The 18,483-nt window shown below is 45.1% G+C and overlaps 1 protein-coding gene across 5 annotated transcripts in view; it reads right to left on the reverse strand.

Moving 5' to 3' along the window:
- Positions 1–18,483, reverse strand: part of Sytl3 (synaptotagmin like 3) — a 68,555-nt gene that overhangs the window by 26,624 nt on the left and 23,448 nt on the right. For all 5 annotated transcript variants that reach the window (XM_015498636.2, XM_015498634.2, XM_015498635.2 and 2 more), the window contains exon 4: positions 15,465–15,529. In XM_015498636.2, the coding sequence (XP_015354122.1) occupies positions 15,465–15,529 (65 nt within the window). The remainder of the gene's footprint in view (positions 1–15,464; positions 15,530–18,483) is intronic.

Below are 18,483 nucleotides of genomic sequence, written 5' to 3' on the forward strand. Positions count from 1 at the left end.
TCATTTTTTAATGTTTCTTTTTACTTGTAGATGGACACAATACTTTTATTTATTCATTTTTATGTGGAGCTGAGGATTGAACTCTGTGCCTCACACATGCTAGGCAAGCGCTCTACCACTGAGCCATAACCCCAGCCTCAGCCCCTTTTATTTTGATACAGGGTCCCACTAAGTTGCCTAGGTTGGCCTTGAACTTGCAATCCTCCTTCCTTGGCCTCCCAAATGGCCGTGGGAATGGCCACAGCATCTCTGTCACTGCTCCTCAACTCTGCCTGTGAAAGCAGCTATGGGCACATCTGTGTGCTGATCAAACTTTGCAGACACTGAAATTTCAATTTAACATTATTTTTATATGTCACAAATATTAGTCTTTGTTAACTATTTAAGATGTTAAAACAAATAAACAAAAATGTGCTTACCTCATGAGACATGAAAATAGGCAGGAGGACCAGCTGGTCCATAGGTTCTGGTTTGCCCAGGCCCTTGCCACCTGACACGGCATGGATCGGGGCAGCTAGGAGGCCACCCGAAGCCCCCGATCCAGCCTCTCCTGTGCAGATCCAAACCTCATGGGCATGAGAGCCCCAGTGTCTGCAGGCCCCACTGATGTCAGAAATGCCCCCCAGTGGCTTTTGTCCGGCTTCCAGGTTCAGGTTATTTCCCTTGCTCTTCTTCTGTTGCCCTTTGCCATAGCTTCTAGCCAAAAGCTTCCTTCAAAAGCACCAAATCTTTTTTTGTTGCTTATTAACCTACTTTAAATTCATGCAGCCACTGTGAGGAAACTCACAGGGCAGCTCTCTGGGGAGGCAAGGTGTTGGGATCAAGGGTCCCTGCCATCCTTCCCAGCCACCTGGCTGGTCAAGTGGCCTTTGAGGGAACACAGACTTTGCCAAGGGCAGGGCCGGACCCAGGCTGCCAGGGCTGCTCAGGAATGTGCACCTGACCTTGTGGATGCACAGCACTTGCTTACGGTGGCTACTTGGGTGGGAAGCAAAGTAAGGTGGGGAGACACGGAACTGAACACAGCTTGGATGACTGGGGCTATCTGGTATGTTCTTGGGAGTTACCATTTTACTTGGGTTCATATTTTTTCATAATAAAAAAATTAAAAGGAGAACAATCACACATAGGCCAATAACCAAGTCCCTGAGAACTGTACCACTTCCCAACTTTATCAATGCATTCACATTTGTCATTATATCTTCCGTTGCTGGAACCTTCTGGAAGCAAGGCCCATGCTCTTGTGTTTGAGGCATCCCTCACCTTGGGCATCAGACTCCTGAGGGAGAGAGGGCAGGGTGGAAAGGGTGTACATAGGGCAGTGGCTGGGTGCAAGAGGGCCCCAAAGTAGGAGGCAGACTCCTCCCCAGCCCAGCCGTGTCCCTCCTCACCTACAGCCCCCCTTCATTTCCCACGTCCACCACACCCTCTGGGGCACACTGAGATCCTGCCCCTTCTTCACTAGGCACCTGCCTCTGTGGGTCCAAAGGCAACTTCCTTGCCCAGCACAGGAGGCTGGTAGGGGCTGAACTGTCCCCTGGAAAGACAGGTTGAAGTCCTCACCCCTGCTACCTGTGAACTGGACTTTAGGTGGAGATGGAGCCTTTGCAGATGAAGTCAAGATGGGCCACTAGAGAAGGACACCACCCATGTGGCTGAGTCTCTGTTCCCTGCCCAGAAGGACCCACTAGTGGATCCACAGACACCGCCTTGTGGAAACCCCCAAAACCTAAGAGTAAGGCTGAGTTCCTGTGTGTTCCTGGAAAGCCTAACAGAAAGGACTTCCTTGACCACATCACTCTCCCCTTCCTGAGGGGTGCACCACCCCCGGCAGGGAAGCCCAGGGCCCACAGCTCCCTCCCCGGGCAAAGAGAGGCAGACACCCAGCTTCCCAGGCACTCTGAGTTAGGGACGGGGAAACTGAGCACCAGTTCTCCTGGGGCCACATAAAAACAAAGATGGGGTCATTAGAGCATGTCCTAAGTCCTAAGCTAGTATGACTATGTCCTTATCAAAAAGGGAAAGACTGGACACAGACATGGATGTGTCAGTGCACAGACGCTGTGAGGGTAGCCAAGTGACATGGGCAGCCTGGAGGACACTTCTATAAGCTACAGCAGTGCCCAGGATGGCTGGGAGCCTCCTGTGGTCAGAAGAGGCCGGAGGATGCAGGGGGCACCCACACCTCCACCTCAGGCTTCCTGTCTCCAGAACAGGGAAGACCATAAATCTCTGTTGTTTGAAGCAAGCAAAGTACCAAAGGTTGTAGTTCTTTGTGACAGCAGTGCTAGGAAGCTAGTCCACAGGTCTCTGCCACTGAGTCCCTACCTTCCTCTCCAGTGTCCCACACTCAATCCTGGCCAAGCTGAGCTTCCCAGACGCCCAGGCCTACCCACGCCTGCTCTCCACCTGGGCTGTACCTCACTTATCCCTGCCCACACTCCTCCCGGGGGTTTTGTTACAGAGATTTGGTGACTGTGCCCACCAGGCGGGCCTTGTGGTATCACTGTGCACACTCACACAGAAGTCTTCTGACTCCGCTGTAAACAGATGCACACATCTGTCGCCCCACCAAGACGGAAGTCTCTGCGGACATGGGTCTTGTCTTATGCAACTTGGTGTCCCCCGTACCCAGAAGAGGGCTTGCCACGTGGGAGGTGGTGGCTGTAAGAATGACATTGATAGCAACGACACTGTTCTAACAAGAAGCAGAGCCTCATTTAAGCCACACGATCAGATACATATTAAAATAAGTCACGGTCCCGTTTTCCATGACTTTCCTGTCCTTTCATTCACTCACATGAACTGACTGTAATATGCGCAGGCGGCTTGCCCGCCACGAGAGGGAGGCAGACACAGTCCCCGCTCAGAGCTCAGCAGTGCTGGAGGATGGCGGGGTGAGGATTCACACAGATTCCAGAAGGAGCCAGGAGTCAACCTGTGGCTTATGGTCAGAAACTGCTCTGACCCTGCAGCTAGTGTGTCCATGACAAATCACTATGCATCTATGTGTCCATTTCTCCATCTGAATTAAGGAAGAAAGAAACTTGTTTCAGATGCTCACAGAAACTCATAGACGTGGAGGCCCGCCACAGGCAGAGCTCTGCTGCGATGCTGGCCAGCCACACTGGCTCCTGACCACACCAGCACCCTGGACTGCGGCGCCTGTGGAAGATGCCAGGACCCGTCCTCCCAAGGTCTCTCTCTGGGATGACTTGGCTCACAGGGGAAGAGAGCCAGGAACAGTCTCCCTGGAATGCCCCAGTGGAACTCGATTCACCAAGTGATGGAGGGCTTTCCCATCTGAGTGCACCACCCGTGCAGCCAGCTCTCTCTCAAGATTCGCCCATTAGCCTTCCCTCCGAGGCAGCCAGACCCTGCACCAGCTACTTCAGCCTCATGTGGTCTTGCTGCAGAGCTAACAGGGCAGTCAGGTGGAAGAGCAGCCTGCCCTGTGCCCACCTCTCTGCTGGTGCCTGTGGATCAGAACAGCGGCCCTCTAGGAAACAGTACCTTGCAGTTCCCAGGGAGACCTAAACAAAACACAGGAAAGGCTACCTGTATGGAGCTTCCATGGGAGCTGAGCAGATGTGCCCTCTCCTTGAGATCTTTAGGTCCATCCTGGGAAGCTGTTCATAATACAAGGATTTTATGAGAACAACACTTTGCTGTGTTAGGGTCTTTCCTCTACAGGGAAGAAAAGGCCCCAGAACAACAAAGCTTTAAACCACTGTCAAGGCAGAATCTCTCCCAGAACATTTCAAAATTTCTTCACAAGTACAGAATTGTGTACTCTGTCACAAGTGGTTTTCATTCTACACACACACACACACACACAATTAACCAGGCAGGATGATGGTGTGTGAAACGGCTTCTCCATAGCAACCTTTTTACTATCTGTGCATACCCCATAACATCATGCTAGATGCTTCCAATGGGAATAATTGAATTTTTTAAAATAAAAATCAAACATTTAAAAAAATAGGTTTGAGCTGGAGTCCAGAGCCATTTTAAAGCATATTTTAGTTTTTAGAGATGTTTTGAGTTAAGATAAATATCCCTGGGGCCAGGCTAGTCCCAGGGTGAAAGGAGACAAAGAACACTGCCTCAAATCAGCAACTGATGCCTTCCAGGGAGCAGAATTAATAATGGTAGATTTACAGCCCTGTGGGCACCAAACATTTCTCACGCAGTGTCCTTTTGCCACCAGACATTACTCTTGTGCTTAGCTGCGGGACAGAAAAATACTCTTTCCCTTTGATGAAGCTGCCCCCATTCATCAAGCAGAGATTCTGGCTGGCTTCCAAGGTGATAACGGTAATGGAGGGCCAGACAGCACCTCTTCCACTAAGATCTGCTTATGGTTGATGGTAACTGACCTGAGTCTGTTGAGTATCTGGGTCAACAGGGTCTGAACTCCTTTTCAGCATCCTTTAGATTATTTCTACAAAGTGAATGTGAGTTTTAGGAGTTCTCTCTATAGTCTGAATATTAATCTGTTAAATTGAATTAAGTCTGGCTTCAACAATTCTCCATACTTAGTAAATTGTAAACCTAACTTGATGTAACAAAGACTGTAACCTATTCTTGTAGCAAGTAGTCAAGTCTCAGCCAATCCCAAGCAGACAACTGTTCCAACCACATTCAAATAAGACAGAGGAGCTGTACCAACGGGTCTGGCTGGGTGCCTGTTTCCCTTTCTCTGGTTATGAAAGTGACCCGCCCATGTGGTAGAGCAGAGCATTCTGTAACACTTTTGATCCAGACGGCTGCTCAATTCTAGAATCACAAATAAAGCAAATTAAGACCTGCAGAACTAGATTTGTTGTAATTTTCTCTATTAACAGTTTGGGCAATAGCAACAAGACCCTAAGTAAGTGCTAGCAGCTACTGAGATCCTTGAGGAACACAGGAAAGAAGGCATCCTTGACCCCTGGAGGTCCCCTGTCTTTCTTGGAGGCTGGGGGTTGTAAGCTCCTCTCTGAGGGTCTCTGCTCTTTTTGTACTGAGCCCTGATCATTATTAGGCTTTAGATTTAGGCTTAGTTTGTATTGTGAGAGAGTATGTGACCTTCGGAAGTCGTAACAAACAAGTAGGGAGGCCTCAGTCTGGGTCAGACAGACGTGAAGATTTTCAGTAGCCAGGTAAGGTTTGCTTGACCACAGGTAACTTAGAGTTACTCTGGCTGCAGTTGGGGAGTTTTAATTATTATTTACTTGTGGGGAAGGGAAGGACCATAAATCCCATAAGAGCAATGAGATAAAATTATGTGGTTTGGGAAGAAAAAGGAAAAACGGATGGGGGAGGAGGAACTTCGGATTCCTGGGTGGCAGGGCGGTCACCCATGGCACATAGCCAGAGTTGCACTACACCCAGTTTTGAAGGTAAAAATTACCAAGGGGCTTTGGAGGTGCCTGCGATTCCTGGGGGGCTATTCCCTGGATTCATAAGGAAATGCAAGTGAATAGGGAGAAAGCAAAGGATAGAATCCTTGGTTCTTGTACCTGTAATGGCTCAGTGAAATTAGAAGGAATGCTGGGTCAGAGCTGGAAGCTAGACTAAGCTCAGATTCTGGTCAGTCCAAACTGGTGTGGCTACCAAGGGCGGTGCAAAACCAAGAAACTTGAAACCTGATTCACGTGTGAAGGAATTGTTCACCCTGGAAATTGGTATTGAGGTAGAAAGGACAAAGATAGGTAGAAAGGAGAAAGGGGGGAGGAAAATGAAACTGTGGCTGTAAGTCTAAAAGCCCCCTCCTGTCCCATCACTCCCAAATTTCTGAGAAATTTATAAACCTTAGAGTTACTGTAAATTTGCTATCAATGAAAATTGCCTAGCTTTGATTAAAGCTTAAGTGCACTGTTAACCTACATGATGCATTTCTAGGTTAGATCAAGCAAAGGGAGAAGTCTTTTCAGAAACCTTATAATAATATGGGTACATTCCAAACATTACCTACATAGAACAGACACTGTCAAACTGAAGGTCTCAGAAGGAGAGCAGACCGTCAGAAACATCTTGTGACGCATGATCAAAGAACCCTACGCACCAAGCCGATACCTTCCCACGCTGTCTTCACAAAGCTTCCCTCAAAAGAAGAGCCCAAGGCCCCAAACATGCTTCTCACTCCCAAGATAGCTGGCATTCTGCTTTAGGAATGTTGTCTTTCTTTTCTTAATACTGGGGATTGAACCCAGGGGTGCTTTACCACTGAGCCACATCCCCAGCCCTTTTTATTTTTTTTTGGTTTGAGATAGGGTCTTGCTAAATCAATTGGCTTCAACTTTGTGATCCTCCTGCCTCAGTCACCTGAGTCGCTGGGATGACTGGTGTGGGCCAGACACTGTGCCCAGTTCATCTTTCATTTTCTGATAAAGCTCTTACTTTTTGCTAAAACCCAATTCATCCTTAAATTCTTTTCTGCAATGTGTCAAGAGCCTGGAAGATGAGAGCAGGGGTCCTAGCCTCTGGAGAGACCTGCGTGAACCCTCTGCCGTGGCAGAATCTTCTAGGGGAGTCTCTCCTAGGATGGGTTCCCAGGGGAGCTGGAGCAGGGCAGCTTCTTGGTGCTGAATGCAGAGTGGAAGAGTGCGTGCGAGTCAGTGCTCTCCATGGAACAGTCACAAATGGCTAGACCTGATCTAGACACTGGAAAAAGCCACTGTGGAGCACCCCGGGTGAGCAGTTGACATGCTTCGTGCCCAGCGTGTGGGACTGGCTTTATGACCACAGGGACTTTCACCCACTGAGTAGGCCTATTAACCAGGTCATGGTCAATGTAATCTCCCTGCCATAAAGTTGACTGCAGTGAAAAAGAGTTCCTTTCTATCAAATCTGCTCCCTTAACACCCCCTTCTCTCCCCCCACTCCCCAGGTCTTACAGATGCTAATAAAGAGAGTAGGTCAATTAACAAAAAAGAAAAAAAAAAAGAAACCAGTCACAGAACAGATTCCAGAAAGGTGGAAAATTTTTAACAGGTCCACCTCTCACAATTCCAGGCTCCCGGGACTGTGCAGCCCTTAGGGACCTTGAGGTGAAGCTGACATCATCTTAGACACAGCTTCCTGGGGTCACAGGGTGACTTCTCTACCATCATGAAACTCTTACCTCTCTTAATTTTTTTTTTCTACTTATGCCTACCTCTTTCACTTGATAGGATGATGCTGTAATTAGAATTTCAGAACCAATAGCTTCTTCAGCTAACTCGACAGAGTGTTGGACCTGTTGTGCCAAACTAAGATCCTTCCATGCCTACGGGTCCCTGAGTTCTCCCTGTAGGTAACTCCAGCCATGCCCCTGATGCACTGTCGTTCAGTTGTACTTGTGATACGATTTCTCCCTATTTTCCGTTAACACAGTCATAGGACTCAAGGACCAGGACTGATGAGAACATCACAAGCAAGTTTGCCCCAGAAGCCCAAATGTTGGTTTTGCAAACTGACTTATGTGCCTGCTAACTAAATTTCAGTGCCAAGCAACAAGGATATAGATTGGAGAAAAAAAGAGTCTCCTCAATAAATGGTGCTGGGAAACCTGGATACCCACTTACAGAAGAATGGAACTTGACCCCTCCTCTCCCTAAGTAAAATAATCAGGCTGGGGTGGAGCTCTGTGGTGGAGCATTTGTCTAAATGTGCAAAGCTCTTGGTTCCATTCCCAGTATAGGAAAAAAAAAAAATCAACTCAAAGACTTAAATGTAAGACCTAAAACTAGGAAACCACTAGAAGAAACAAGGGGGAAACACATCAGGATATTGATTTGGGCAAAGTTTTTTTTTTTTTTGGACATGACCCCCAAAACAGGCAACAGAATCAAAAACTTATGAATAATATCACATCTACTTAAAAAGCTTCTGTACAGCAAAGGAAATAGTCAACAGAGTTAAGTGACAAGTGACAACTGCAAAATAAGAGAAAATATCTGTAAAACTGTTCGTCCAACAAGAGGTTAATACCCAAAATATATAAGGAGCTCAAGTCAATTGCAAAAAAAAATCTGATTAAAATATGAGCAAATTATCTGAATATATATTTCTTAAAAATATATACAATTGGTTAAAAAAAATATGCAAATATGCTTGGTAGCACTAATCATTAAGGAAATACAAATCACAATATCATCTCATCCTCATTAGCATGGCTATTATCAAAAAGATTTTTTAAAAAATAACATGCTGGTGGGAACATGAAGAAAAACTCCCAAATGCTGTAGGTGGGAATGTAAATTGGTACACCAATGGAAAACAGCGCAGAAGCTCCTCAAAACTCTAGAACTAGAACTAACATATGATCCAGCAATCCCACCCCAGGTATAGATCCAAAGGAAAGGAAGCAGGTATATCAGAGAGATGCCTATACGCTCTGTTGCAGCACTATTCACAATAGCCCAGGTACAGAACCAACCCAGGTGTGCACTGATGGATAAATAAAGAAAAAATATACACAACAGAATATTATTCAGCCATTTAAGAAGGAAATACTGTCATTGTGGCAACTTGGTGGACCTGGAGGATGTTATGTTAAGAGAAGTAACCAGATATCAGAAGAAATCCTGCAAGTTCTCACACATATACAGAAGGTTTAAAAGCTGATCTTACTGAAGAAGAGAATAGAATAGTGGTTAAGACCCTGGGAAGCGGGTGGGAGGGAAGGATGAGAGGGGATGGTTAACAGGCACAAGGCTGCAGCTGGATAGGAAAATAACTTCTAACTGGATAACTACTGTTGACAACAATTAATTGTATGTTTCAAAATAATTAGTAGAGAAGATTTTGAATGCTCCTAAGACAAAGAAACAATAACTGTTTAAGGAGGTGTCCATCCATTATCCTGATCTGTCATGGTATATTGTATGCTTGCACTGAAATGTCACACGTACTCCATGAAAACCCACAATTATTATGATCAATAAAGTAGATCTTTAAAACAACATGACTGAATAAGATCAAGAACCTGCCTTGGGAAGATTATTACCTGGAAACACTGGGTGAAAGCAAAAAGTTTGAAGATCAAGGTCTTAATCTGATACGATCATCTCTGCTCTACCCAGTTTGAATGGACCAGTCTAAATTTTTTTCAGAGACATGACAGGCAGTCCAATCCCTTGGGAATATCACTTCCAGAGCACACCTTTTGTGATGCCGCCATTCTTTTGTCTTTTCTCTCAAGGAGGGGAGTAAAAGGAAAATATTCAAAAGCAGGATGCCACATTTTCTTAAAGACAAAAGCATATACAAAGCAACCCTGTCTCAAAATAAAAAATAAAAGGGCTGGGGATGTGGCTCAGTAGTTGGTGCCCCTGGGTTCAATCCTCAATATATACAGAAAGTTTTATGTCTTGGAAACAAACATGGCTTCATTAAAGACAGCCTCTTAGGAGAGTAAACACATCAACTAGGGGGTCTCCTTGTCACTTACAGACAGCTCTGCAGACCTGAATCCACCTGCTCAATTGTGGGGTGGGGGTCTTTACTGAAGAACAAGCAGGACATTAGAATGGAGCCATCTCTAAATATTGACTGGAACCTGATTTTTTCATCTACAAGTCGAGTGCCTCAAGCCTACACCTCCAGCCTGATGCTCTTCCCATAACCCTGTAGCCAAATGGACCATACCCAGGCTGCCCACATAGGAAAACAAAACTCTGAACAGCCACCTCAAGGACTAAGCCACATTTGCTACCAGAAGAGGAGGGGAAAAGTTATTTCTGATAATTATCAGACACAACAGCCTTCAAAGATGGACATCACTACCTAAGTACATGTATGAAGACACGAGTGGTGTGGATCTACTTTGTGTACAACTACAGATATGAAAAATCGTGCTCTATATGTGTAATATGAATTGTAATGCACTCTGCTGTCATGCATAACAAATTAAACTAAAAATAAAAAATATTCAGCCTTCCTAAACTATCCTATTTCCCAAATTATTAATGGAATGAAATTCTTAGTAAATCATTTATATATTACATTTATCCTCCTTTAAGCTTCAAAAAAGTGTTAGTATTAAAAATAATCGTATTAAAATCTTTCTGCTTTTAAGCTTGAATAATCAAGCAATAAAACTTTCAGGCTGGGGTTGGGGCTATAACTCAGTGGCAGAACGCTTGCCTAGCAGGTGCAAGGCACTGGGTTTGATCCTCAGCATCACATAAAAATAAACAAACAAAGGCATTCTGTCCACTTACAACTATCAAAAACAAAAACAAAAACCTTCAGGCTGAGAAAAAGAAAAAAAGTGCATTTATGGCAAGGAGCCACAAGAGGGTGCCATTTTTCCATGCTGAGCAGATGCCTGAAACCTAAAGATAATCTCCAGCTTCATTTTTCTAGTTATCTGTAACCTAGACAACTTCCATCATAATGGTTCATTAACTTGGCTACTTTACCAATGACTCTCAAACAGAACACATAAAAAAGATTCCAAGGGGAATACCCTCTTGAACCCGCGAGTCCCACTGAGTCAGAACCTCTGTGTGTGAGGCCAGGAGCTTTGATTTGACACAGCTTGCAGCTTGACCCTGGGGCAGGCCCCAGAAGCCACACTAAAAGTTCCTGCACAGAATGCCAGCCAAGTACCTGTGGACAGAGTGGCTGGAGGTAACAATGACAATGCAGAATGGTGCAGAGAGCTTCCTGGCTATCTATGGACTGAGACCTCTGAAACCGTGAGACCCAAAAACACTTTCCACCTCTATGTTGTTCTCATCAGATCTTTTGGACACAGCAGCCAAAAAGCTGACTGAAACAGTTCTTGACCTTTGAGGCAGCATCTTGGCCTCTGGGGACAGCCCTGAAGCACAGGATTGATGCACCTTGGAGCTGTACAAACCAATGGCCCTGGATTATGAACCAATGTGAAGGGCACTGATAATGTAACACATAGTTCTGGAGCATTGCACACCAGGGAAAAGATTAGATCAGGCTTTTTGATGGACTGTGAAGAGCTAAATAAAAGAAGAAAGTAAGTGTGAGTATTTAACTGAATTGTAGGATAAGGAAGTCTCTAAGCAGTAAAGCAAAGAAAAAAGTTATATAAGAAAAAGTGAATTTGATTACACACACACAAAAAATTATATACGTCAAAGACCACAAACTGGAAGACACATGTGCAAGTAATATGACTGAAAAGGGTTAATAATTTTAACATAAGAAGAACATCTATGGGGCTGGGCTGTAGCTTAGTAGAGCACTTGCCTCACACATGTGAGGCACTGGGTTCGATCCTTAGCAACACATAAAAAAAAAATAAATGAATGAATAAAGATATTTTATCTATCTATAATTAAAAAGATATTTTAAAAAATAAAGATCATTTTGTTGTTGTTGTTGTTGTTGTTGTTGTTTTTAAAAAAGAACATCTATGGAAGGTCAAAAAGATAGAAAGCCAGGCATGGTGGCTCACATCTGTAATCCCAGTGACTTGGGAGGCTGGGACAGGAAGGTCTTAAGTTCAAGGCCAGCCCAGGCAATTGGTGAGATCCTGTCTAAAAAAGAAAAAGACTGGGGATATAGCTCAGTGAATAAATGACCATGGATTCAATTAAAAAAAAGTGAAAATATTCAATCTCATTAGTAATTAGATGAGTGCAATTAAAATATAAGAAAACCACTGTGCACTACCAATGTGGCTTTACCAAATTGACAGAGTTGTTTTTTACTTTGTTTGTTTGATTTGTTTCAGGCACATCCTCTCTGGAAACCAAGTTTCTAACCTTATCCTTGTAGAAATATTCAGAGATTTGTCTTCAAGGCTGTTCATTGCACCGTAAAATATGATTTTAATATTACAAACATCCCAGAGCATAATAGAAAACTGAAAGTTCCCTGGCTATCTAGCAATCGTGAGTTGATTAAATTAATGCTCACACCTTCTGATGCTGGATGAGATGCAGTAGGCAGAAATCACACGATGATGGTGACAGACATGGAAAACAGTCTTTATAAATTATTACATAAACATCAGGATAAAACTATAATCAATTTGAGCCAAATTACATAAACACATCGGCTTGACTTAAGAAACTGCCTCTGGGCTGGGGATGCGGCTCAGGGTGTAGAACTCTTGCCCATCACGCTCAAGGCCTTGGGTTCCACTCAAGAAAAGAGACAAAGGAGACAGAGGAGAGAGAGAGAAATGGAGCCAGGGAAAGGCTGAGTATGTGAAGGAGCCCAAGAAGTCAGAGCCTCTAGCCCCAGAAAAGCCTTCAGCTGGAGACAAAAACAAGAATGCTAGTTGTTTTAAGCCACTGAGTTGGGAGTGACTTGTTACGCAGCAACAGGTGACCAATGCACAGAAAGGGATGATCTCAAACCCCTCATGGTATAGGCCATGGTCTAGTTTTTTGGGATAGGATATAGAGGGCTAGAAAAAGCCTCCTTTGCACCATCACAACACACACTACAGAAATCACGAAAATACATCAGAGAGCTGGGGGTGCAGCTGGCTCCCTATTGGGGTGCAATGGGGACCACTGGGGATCCCAGACACCAGGGGGGTTGTCTGCTGCTCCCTGTGCACCTGCTGTCTGTTCAGCACAGACAGAAGGGAAGGGTGGTCCTTCTGTGTCCCCACACTGACCCCTTTGCTGTTTCCATCCTCCAATAACAGCTATTTAACCAGCCTGAATCTCATCCCCATTGTTCCAACGACCAGGTGGTTTCCTCTCTCCTAACTGGACCTTACCTGACCCGTGACACAGGTATTCAGTTCAATGCACCCGTTTCTCTACCATGTTCTCCTTTAGGGGCACAGCCAAGAGCAAAGAAGACCCCCTCCTTACCCACACAAGCCTTGTCAGTTGACCCCTGATAACCTCTCCAGACTCCCCTGCTACAACTCTACCCTACCCATCTGGCTCCCAGAACTACTCCCAGCCTGTTCCCCCAGCCTGACAATTTTCTGGATCTCTCTGTACCTCTTGAGCCCACTCAGAGATAGGCCAAAGAAAATGAGACCTCCCAGAATTTGAGGAAATCTTGTAGAGAAGGATTTGTTTTGTTTTTTGGTGTTTGCTTTATACGTTGATAAAAACAGCAGCCACAGAAAAAGAATGATTTATTCTCAGATCGATTCCTTGCTCTCCTTTTTTCCTTTCTTGTTGTCATTTTCTTTCCTGTAGAAAGTTACAAGGTGAAAAAGGGACCCCGGGGTGTCAGGCTTAGCTCTTTCCGACTCCCCTTTGTAGCTTGAGTATCACCATGGTGACCTACTTCTTCCAGAGGATGGGGTACTGAAAGAGGGTGAGGTGTGAGCCTGTGTGTTTACACACATGCCTGCACACACATTCACACCCAGGGGCACACACACACATTCTGGTCTGAAAACTCACCTACCCAATGAGACAATGGGGCCAACGCTTCCAACAACGTGTAAAACAACGGAGGTGTCTTGAAATTGAGAGATGGCAGGACCTTCAGTTCCTGTGGTTGAATTTATAAAGTAGGATTTGAAGTGAGGGGAAAAAATGGAGTCTCTGCCACCTGAAGAAGGGCGACATCCCCAACACAGCAAGAATTTTAAAGAAACCAAACAAAGCAATAAAAAACAGAGCAGGCCCTGTGCTGCTGTGGCTGTGCTGGCTTGTGTTTTAAGGGGAGGACAGCACCCGCAGGGGCAGCAGCTGGACTAGGCGGGTGATTCCCAGACGTTACGATGAACACTCTGCGGCTTTCCTGAAGGCCCCAGCACATAACCACAAGTATGGCCCCTGGGATACGGCAAAGTCATGGACCCATAGTAATCAGGAAAAGGTGCCCCACCAGCCACCTGGTGTGGGGGGGATCATGGAAAGGGCCGAGAAGCACTGGCCTGAGTGAAATCAGACACCCTTGCTTCATTCTGTGGCTTCAGCCTTGGCACTTATTCTCGAGTAAGAAGTGTCAGCAATACGACCCCAGGGAGAATTTAATGCCTTCTAGCTCCGCACCGTGGCTGTCAGGGCTTCTTGTAAAGCCAAGCATCTGCACTCCATCGAATGGCCTCCTTATTGCCTTGTTACCCTGGTGAGGCTATCGGGCTTCCCTAACTCAAACTGACACTTTTTCTAGAACAAGTATCGGAAGCCACCCACGCCCGACAGTCTGAGTCCAGGCCCATCATCACAGTCACAGAGGAGACGAGCCACCCCTGTCACCACTTGAGACAAGAGCTCCTCACAGCGAGCGGCCTCCACCTGATGGCGATGTCACGTGTGCACACCTTTACCATGCCCAGGTAAGGCCACTTGTGTGACCGGCGTACCATTCCCTCCCCGCCGAGTTCTCAGTGTCAGCATGGGCCACACCGCCGTGTCTTACTCTGAAAACACTTTATTATCTTAATGCCTGCATGGTATTAAGACCAGCTGCACACACCCACTCACAGGCCACAGCCAGCCTCCTCCCCTGCTCCCTGCAAATGCTCTTCTTCACTCTCTGTGGTCTTCAGTTAATTATTGTGACCCAGGATCATGAGGGAAGAATTGTCCTTGGTGCTGTAGAGGGGAACAAGATTCTAAAAGCAGTTTCTACTCACACAAACAAAAGCACACAAACAAATCTATGATAAAAGGAGCTTTGCAATAATTGCAGAAGAAATGTACCAACCAGAAGCTGTTGGTGTCCCAGAGGAACTGTCACTCTGAGAAGCAGGAAGTCAAGGAAACTCCCTGGAGCAGGAGTCCTAAAGAAGGGAGCCCATCTCGTGGGGGTAGAGCGGGAAGAGCCACAGGCACAGGTAGCAAATAGTGTGCGGTAAGGTGCAGGAAAGCTCGGGCGGAACAGGAGGACCCGTCTTCAGGGCCTGTGAACTAAAGTCACGGGAGGCCGTTGTTCTGGACCGAGTTCCCCCACGAGACCCCAAGAGACCAGACCAGACCAGACCAAAACAGTCACTCATGCTAAATGCTGCAGAAGAAAAGTGACATTTTAACGATGCAGTTAGATCCCCAAACAGACCAGTTTTTCCTGAAAAGAGTAGATTCCAGCCTCCTCTGAGTCAGCCTGACAGGGACCCCCCTCTGCTTTAACCCCACCAAGTAATTTCTGATGTTAGCCAATCAGCTTTTCTGCCATGCTCTGTTCCCTTGTTCCCACCTTACAAAAGCCACTGTCCTGTCCTGGCCATCCTGGGAGCTGACTTCTATTTTGTACAGTAGAGGCTGCCCCATTCATAAATTGCAAATAAAAGTCAATTTGATCTATGACTAAATTTGTTGTGATTTTTGTCTTTTGACAATTCTAAGCCCATGAATTATTTTTAAATTTTTTCTAGTTGTAGATGGATACAATACCCTTATTTTATTTATTTATTTATTTATATGTGGTGCTGAGGATCAAACCTAGTGCCTCACACCTGTGAGGCGATTGCTCTACCACTGAGCCACAACCCCAGCCCCATGAACTTTTTTATAATCAAAAATCATAGCAGCAAATATTTTAAAACCAGGACTACATATAGTAAAAAGTTGAAGAGCATTTACCTGCAGTTGGAAATTTTTTGGCTCGTTCCTCAAAGAACCATTCCCCAGTTTTTGCTTTCACGTTTCTGAAAAGCAAGCAGAAAAGGGGCCTTAGAATAGGTACGAACAGTGCTGTTTCCGCCCCAATAGTGGATGTAGGGAGGGAGAAGGGGAATATCACAACATATTAATTTAAAAAGGACCAAACACCTCATTTTACCTATTTCTTACTGAGGTTAACCAATCTACAAAGCTAGTCTCCTGCTGTGGTGTGCTGTACCCTCCATGCTACAGGTACATGGGATGCATTCATATTAGCATATGCTGTGCCCAACGCAGGTCAAGAAATGTAATATTTCTGAATACACACAAAGCAAAACAGAATTGCTATGGAAACAGTCACGTTGCCATGATAATGGTGGTATATACACCAAGCAATGTCACAAAGGATGAGCTCCAGAACCATTCAGCCTTCTGCAGTCGGCCAAGAGGAAGGTCCCCCCCAGGTTACCGTCAGTGTTTACCAGGATATTTGCAGAGCACCAACAGGCCTGAGAAGGCTCCGGGGAGGAGCTGAAGTCCACGATTCTCTCTGTCAATAAGCTTTGACAGAGACCAGGGAGGTGGTTCCAAGGGCACTACCTGACATCAGGGGAACAACTGTGGTCGGCCAGTTGGTCTGGTGGCCCCCCAGGACCAGGCCTCGCAGCCGCTGGCTCTCACACATAACTGCGCACAGAGCTCTTTATGTGCTGGCTGCTTGAAACTGAGGTCCCAAAGTGTGTTTTGCTCTCGACAGTTGTGACGGTTCTGGAGAAACCAGAATTGTTAATATCCTTTAGGATGTAAAAAGGGAACACAGATATTATCAATTGTTTGATAATACACCAGATGGGCTGGGGGGCCGTGTAGCTTAATGGGAGCATGCAGGAGGCCCTGGGTTTAGTGCCCCACACAGCAAAAATATTATTACCCTAAATACATAAAATGTGTCACTAAACTTGACAACTCCTTGCCTATGCAAGTTTTTAAAAATTGAAGTTTTAACTTTTGTGGAAAGTCTTTTTTTTTTTAATTTGATTTGTTGAAATAAATTCTCTGCTAGGTTTAGGCTATAACCTAAAAAATGGACTTACATGGACCTATATGGACTTACATGAACTCAAATAGATTTTTTTTTTTCTTTTTTAGGTGCAAGGAATCAAACCCAGGGCCTCTCGCATACTAGGCAAGCACTCTACCACTGAGCTATATCCCCAGCCCCTCTAATGAACATTTTTAAAGTTAATGCTTATGAATGCTGTTAATGTAAATAAAATCACAAATATATGCCAATCTACCTTTTTAAAATTACCTATCTTTTTCTAGCATTAGTAAATGTCAGAAGACCTCAATCAACTTTCTACCGTCATCTGGTTAGGAACTATTATTCTCTGGTTTATACATTAATGAGTAGAACAAGGAAAATCTACAGTGTTTAAAAATTTTATGACAGAATTTTGACATTTGGTACCACATTAAGAATCAAAAATATGTAACATGCTCAACCATGATATATTCCTAGGGAGACAGAAAAATGGCTGATCCATAAAATCAGAAACTCAAATATCTCACCTTCTAGATCTACACAAAATACCTTAAGGCACCACAGCCTCTCCACAGCCTTCCCCTCTACCTCGAAGGCCAGCAGAGCATCGGAAAACCAGGGAGGGCTGGGCTGGGCTGAGCTCAGTGGAGGGCTCTGGTTAACATGGGCAGAACCCTGAGTTCAATCCCAGCACTTCCCTCCCCCCCCAAATAATAATAATCAGGGAGAGCGTGGAGAGGTTAATGAGAGGTAAATTCACACCCCTGTGAAGTGCTCCGTGTACTGGGTGTTCAATTTCTGAGGATGTAAGCAGGCCAGGTCTGATCATCAGAGGAGGTGGGCAGGAGGGGGCCTCCAGCTGGCCAGTGGACTGCCCCTTCCTGGGCTGTTTCTCTGGAAGTGGTGACCTGCTAGAACTCATCTACTCTCCCACATTTCCTCACCATGTGACCAAAGCCCTCATATCATCTGTTGAGCCAACCAGACACAGGCTGGCCTTGAGGGGTGACCATACCCACAGATGCCCAATCATAAAAGATGAAAAGCAGTCAAGGAGAGGAAGGTAAGGAAGGTGGGCACACCTGAGTAAATAAATACCGCAGATCCCTCTCACTGAAAGGATCTCCAGCCCCAGTTCAGGACCTATACACTGAGCAAACTAAAACCCTAGTCCCGTAGTGCCAGTCATTAAAAGAACCATCTAATCATCTCATTTAATCTCAACTGAGTCCTCATGAAGTTTAAACAGCTAAGTTGGCCCACAGAGATTTGGGCACAAAATCAGAGTTTCTTGAGCTAATCTGAATCAATGAATGAAAGGATAAAAACATCACCATCCCTTACACTCAGACATTGCTGGTGGGACTGCAAATTGGTGCAACCACTCTGGAAAGCAGTATGGAGATTCCTCAGAAAACTTGGAATGGATCTACCATTTGACACAGCTACCCTACTCCTCAGTTTATACCCAAAGGACTTAAAATCAGCATACTACAGTGACACAGTCACATCAATGTTTATAGCAGCTGAGTTCACAATAGCTAAACGAGTGAACCAAACTAGATGTCCTTCAACAGATAAATGGATAACAAAAATGTGATACATATACTCAATGGAATATTACTCAGCCTTAAAGAAGAATGAAATTATGGCATTTGCAGGTAAATGAATATGGTGCTAAATAAAATAAGTCAATCCCCCAAAAATAAAAGCCGAATGTTTTCTCTGATAAGTGGATGCTGATCCATAGTGGGGTGGGGGTGGTGATAGGGAAGAATGAAGGAACTTTGGTTTGTGTAGAGGGAAGAGAGGGGAGGGGTGGGGCTGTGGGGATGGGAAGGATGGTAGAATGAGACAGACATTGTTACCCTAAACACATGTATGATTACACTACTGGAGTGACCGTGCACCATGTACAGCCAGAGGAATGAGAAGTTGTGCACAATATGTCAA

The sequence above is a fragment of the Marmota marmota genome, unplaced genomic scaffold (assembly GCF_001458135.2).
Source record: "Marmota marmota marmota unplaced genomic scaffold, marMar, whole genome shotgun sequence".
NCBI lineage: Eukaryota > Metazoa > Chordata > Mammalia > Rodentia > Sciuridae > Marmota > Marmota marmota.